The sequence below is a fragment of the Limulus polyphemus genome, unplaced genomic scaffold (genome assembly GCF_000517525.1).
Source record: "Limulus polyphemus unplaced genomic scaffold, Limulus_polyphemus-2.1.2 Scaffold2116, whole genome shotgun sequence".
Lineage (NCBI taxonomy): Eukaryota > Metazoa > Arthropoda > Merostomata > Xiphosura > Limulidae > Limulus > Limulus polyphemus.
In genome coordinates, this window is record NW_013667726.1 from 79,182 (window position 1) to 85,213 (window position 6,032).

The window sequence follows — 6,032 nt, forward strand, 5'->3', positions numbered from 1 at the left end:
ATACTAAGTACGAAAACAAAAACTAACAGTAACTACAAACTAATAGTAAGAAAAAAGTAAACGTAACGTAACTTTACTTACTTACTAGATAACAACACTAGACACACACACACACACACACACACACACACACACACACACACACACACACACACACACATACATAAGATGAATTGTCTTACATTTTGAAATGTGAATAAAGTAACATAAATTCTTATTAAAACTTAGGATTTCACTGTTACTGAATAGATCACAAAAAATTAATATTCAGTAGCTTAAGATAGTTGAAATTCTAGATACCCACAACAGCAAATTTGTGATTACATAAAATATTTTCTATGTAAGAAATTACCACAATGGCTATAATTATAAGAAACGTTAACATCTATAACTTAGACATATTAATAATGTCTGAGATAAATTACATTATGTTCTTCTTTCACCAATCATCACTTTCTTTATAAACATAGTTTTCATTTAATTTTTTCTTTTTTTTCAGAGTAACTCTCTGGCCTTTGTATTGCTTTACTTTTTTGTTCTCATTTTACCACCTGCTGTTAAAAAGCATGTTAGTTGGTTCCAAAACTTTCAGTGTTGCCTGTGGGAATCCTGTTCAGTTTTCTTCCTAGTTTAAAACTATGGTTTTGTTATGCTGAACAGTATACATGTACCTCTTTAGTTGAATCAGTACTGTATAAAGCTGAGTATTATGGTTTTAAGTGGGAGCACTGTGTAGAAAACTTTCAATGAAAATAATTGAACTTACTGTCTACCTTCAAGTGTTTGAATTTTGAAAAAATATTGGTCATGAATAAATTAGGAAGTCTGATGTTTTAGGTATTTAATGTCACTAGAGATAGATCAAAAGTTCTCCATTAAATAAATAACATTTGTAAATATGTATATCAGAAAAAAGTTATTAATTTTCCAGTGCATTTAATTTGTTTTTATGGTATAAATTGATGCATAAACCTTTACTTTATATTAATACATTTATTTTTATTTAATAATGCTCAGTTTTTAACTTTGTCCTTGTGATACAACAAAATATTCCTTGCACTTTAAGCCATGTGTGTTATAAGAATGAAATTCAATCCCTTATGGTGAGTGGTAGGGTGATACTGACTAGTTACCCTCCTGGGTAATAGCTTAAAATTATAAATGGTAGCAGATAGCCTTAGTAGCTTTGCCATAAATACAAATACAAAAATTTTAACTCTGTATTTTATCAGTTTTTGTTTAACTTCTTTCTACATCAGTGAAAAGAAAATTTGAAATTACCATGATAATAGTTTAGAATCAGCAAGTTAGTTCTTAAGTACTTCATTAGGTAAAAAGAGCTGTTTTGTTTTCTTAATATTCTGAATGCAGAAATAATGTTCAGTATGAGAATACTTACAGTTGTATGTTAATTGAAAGACCATAACATATGACAGAATTGGACCCAAAAATACCATAAAAGATTTAAGATAGTTTTTGTTGTAGCAGTGCCATGATGTTGATAGGAAAGAAAAAATTATTTTGAATGTATGAAAAATTAATTTTCCAACTCAAGATTAAAAAAAAAAATTCAAGTTGGTTTCTACTATGGTAAATACATGAAGTTTTTTGTAAAAGCAAAGGTTTTTGTTACATAAATATAAAGAAAGTAAACTTTATGCCAAAGACAAAGACTACACATACAAAATTTCAAGTTAATGTACATTTCAAAATACCAAGACTTGCAATTATGTTTTTAGTTGGCAAGTCAAATTATGATGTCCAATCATTAGTGGGAATTGAACTTATAAACATTAGTCAGTTAAGCTACTTTGACAGCTGTATTCCAAATAGATAGCTGGTCAGTTATTTATTCACATTCCATCTCATGTGATTTTTTTTTTTTTTATACAGCAAAATTCTTAGTCTGAATATAAAAATAATAATTTAAGGCTATAAAAGCTTTGAATAGCAGACTTCTCTTTTTTTTTTAATCTGAGAGCCTAAAAATAAAATTCACTTAATTAATTAAGACTTTTATTTTTATTGCACAGTTTCAGAGAAAAAAAGGTTTTAAATTGACACACACACTGGAATCATGAAATAAAGTTGCAAATCCATTTGGTGGGTGTACTCCCTACTACAATGTACAGGCATTGAAAGTTTTTGTTTCTGATGTGCAAGTTAAGTTTACTTTTAAATTTGAAATACTTCTCATAAAATGCACACACAAACACACACTTGATTGTGTGAGGGCCCAATCTAGATTTTTCTTTCCAATATAAAACATGATTTTTCAATCTTTTTCTTAAGTGTTAGTATGCAAGAATCGAGTTCCTCAGTAGGACAGCAGTAAGTGTACATTTACAATGCTAAAATACAGGGTTCAGTTCCCTCTGATGGACAGAACACTGATAGCCTATTGTGTAGTTTTACTTTAAAACAAACATAAGTATAAGATTTGAAGCAAGCTTCTAGGGTGAATTTCATTCCAATAGAGACTGGCTTTCATTTATTGCTCACATATTAACGAAAAAGAAAAATACCTATTGTATAAAATGGAATTTTTAATGACATTTGCACCTTTCATCACTAAAGACATGAATTTCATTAATACAAAGTTAATTTAACTTTTTTTGTGTCACTGCATGTAGATTAAAGTATTTTTGCATGATGGGATTAATTGAGCTTTTGGCAAATCTTTGAATGTGCTAATATTTTATTACTACATGATGACAGTATTAGTGATACACACAAGTGCTTAATATGTCAATCAGTGATTATAAGCAAGTTTGTTAGAGACATGTACTGAGTCTGTTAGATGTTAAAATATGTTTCCATCCTTTCCTATGTTATAAAATATATGTTATCATTAAGGGCAGTTATGCTAGTTGTTTATGGCAATGTGTCCAGAATAAGTCAAGTGCCAATGGTTTCAGATAGTGAATGGCCTATAAAATTTGTCAGTAAACAAGAAATCTTTTTTTTACCATATTAACAGTTAATTACAAATATGTGTACATAATTCTACCATATCAGTATATGTATTGTAAGAATATATTTAAATTTCAATGGTTAAACTACTAAAGACTGTTTTATGGGATCCTTGTCATTATGTAATAAAACATACATTCATAATGTTTTCTGAACAAAATGTTTTGCATGTTTTTAAAAAATTCAGACACCAGCTTATTATGTAGAAGTGAAATATTTATTTAGCACACAAGTGAGCCCATTTGTTTTATTACTGGTTTGAAGGAATAATGGCACCCAAGTAAACTACCTCTTATATCAGGAGGTTGAAAGGTTTGTCTGCTGAGAATGTTAATGTGGGAGCAAGTACAGAAGAGAAAAAAACAGATAAGTTTTACAAACATTACCAAGTACTTTGTATTTTACACACTACGTTTGTATTACATGCCTTACAGGTCAAAAATGACAAAGTTAAAGTGAAAGGAAACAAAATGAAGTTGAAACAAAAATTATAGTAATGCACAGTTGGCACAAAATAAATATTTTATACTCAAACACAGCACTTTACCAAAGGTTTTGATCATTTCAAAGCAGTAGATAGTCTCCATAAAAGCATCTAATTACTTTCACAGTCCACATTCTCTGTAGCTGACAAGATGTAAATTAATCACTAGAACTTGGAAGTATCTCTGCTCCATGTGACAGTTGTAAATCAACATAAGGTAGAACATAATACAACTATCCTGTGAAAAAGTAGATGACTTCTGTGATTGGACAGCTCAGGCTATATTGAGGATATGATCGTTACTAGTTTTACTGTGTTATGAAATTATTACCTAGAAAATTTTAAAGTTTGTTAGATATGAAATATGTTATGACCGTGCAAGATACGTAGTATTTCTATACACCACTTTTAGAGAAAGTACTTTTATTTACATTTAAATGTAGTTGATCCTAAAGTTGTCTTTAAAAAAACAAAACCATTGCAGCACTCTTTAAGTTCATGAAATATCCTTGAATTGGAGTCTTGCTCAGGTGTACAAACCTAAAGTACACACACACACACATTTGGCAATTTATGTAACATCTTACAGTTGCTTCAGTTGACACGGTATATATATGTCATACCAGATTTGGCATCCAATAATTTTGGCTTTCTGTAAGTATTTTTTACATTTTCATACAATAAGTAAAGTGTGGTTTCTTGTAAATGATGTCAGAACTACAGATGCAATTACCATGAATTTAAACATAAAATAGTTATTTTTTGTACTTCATTACTTACTTCCTTTGCTCTTTCGTAAAAAATTTAAAGCTTTGTATTTTATAATTATCATATTTCATTGCTGTAATGTGATACATTCTGAATGTATTTATTTTTAAAAGCAAAAATAAACAAGTTAAAATACATTTTCAAAGCTTTTTAACTCTTAATTAAAGCTACGACTTGATTTTTTTGAAGCTACTTTGCGTCTATATTACATTTTTGATAAAATATTTGTTCTGTCGATATAGATAAAACTGATACTTTTAAGTCCCATTAATCACCTGATATATTTTATATCTATATATTAGTATGTTTTGAAGTAGCTTATTTCTCATCTTATTTGAAATTTTAAGTATGTTTTTGTGTGTGTCTGTGTGTTTTCAGCAAAATAAATTCTGTTGTTTATTTATCCACTTAATATTATTTCTAGGACCCACAGACTTCCATACCAAAAGGAACCTTTTCAGCCATAATCATCAGTAGTCTTTCATACATGTTGTTTGCAGTAATTGCTGGATGTGTAACATATCGTGACACCAATGGGGTAGAGACACTTGTTGAGAATGGAACTTTGTCTCTAATAACTAACTGTTCCTTTGGGGAAGATGAAATCTGCCCCTTTGGTTTAATGAATAATTATCAGGTAAGATTGTTTTTATTGGATTTCAAAGTAGTTTTGAAAAATATAAAATGTTTTAAAGTTATACAGTCACGTAAGCCAGATTTCATTGTTTTCAGTCCAGTGGCATCATTTTGGTCAGTTCTGTATTTGTATTAAAAAATTAAGAAATCAGAAATGAAACTATATATATGAAACACTTAAAGTAAGGTAATTATTGAATGTTTTTGCTGATCAATAAAAATCACAACATGACATAGTTTTTTCATAATATGTTCGTAATCATTAACCTGAAAGCCAGGTTTCACATGCTTATTAGCAAAATATAATCACAGGCCTAATTATGTCATCTACCAGCCCAGATGGTGTTTATAAAAGTTACCTCTGTAATTTGTTTAGAAATTATGTACAGCTGTGTCAGAAAGATCTTCACTGATCTCTAAATTCAAGTCCACTGTATGTTACCACCTGTGTCAAATTACACACAGGAGTTTTTGTTAACCAAAAAGGGACTGCTAAAGTAATCTAATAAACACCTTAGGTGTGAAAAAAAGGTGTGACCAAAAATGGATTGAGTGTGTGATTTAAAGGAATAAAATCAAAATTGGTGGCCAAACTGGTAGCTACACTTATAGCATTGATAAAGAATTTTATAGCAAATATTCATTAATTAGTTAGCCAAGCTGCATTTTTTGTTCAACTTGGGGCATGACGGTAGGTAAAACAAAATACTTGATTACTTCAACAACAAAAAATAAACAGGCAGGAGAACCAATGAAAATAATCTGTTGCCTTTATGTAGCATCAAAAGAAATACATAACCATGATGTGATAAGATTATTTGAAGTCGTGTGGTTACAAAACATTCCTGATATAACAACTAAAAGTTTATAATCCATATAAGGAAGAAAGGGAGCTCTACAGAAAATAAGTTGTTATTGAGAAAGTAATTCCAATTTTATATGGTGTGTATTTATGTTTTTAGAAGAGTGGAAGCTGTAAAATAAGAAATGCAATAAGTAGAATTTTACAGGTTTTTTTTGTCCATTTTGAACAGTTGGGAGCCACTCGTCGTAGTCTTTCTTCAAAATTTATTATTATATAAGTAAAGAAAAAAACTTAAAAAAGTAAATGTAGTGATGGCTAATATCAATCCTTCAAAAACAATGCAAACAAGATAGTAGGGATGGCATT

General features: G+C 29.4%; 1 protein-coding gene across 2 annotated transcripts in view; it reads left to right on the forward strand.

Annotated features, from left to right (window-relative positions):
• Positions 1-6,032, forward strand: part of LOC106465993 (solute carrier family 12 member 2-like) — a 95,417-nt gene that overhangs the window by 53,920 nt on the left and 35,465 nt on the right. For both annotated transcript variants that reach the window (XM_022393960.1, XM_022393961.1), the window contains exon 9: positions 4,650-4,862. In XM_022393960.1, the coding sequence (XP_022249668.1) occupies positions 4,650-4,862 (213 nt within the window). The remainder of the gene's footprint in view (positions 1-4,649; positions 4,863-6,032) is intronic.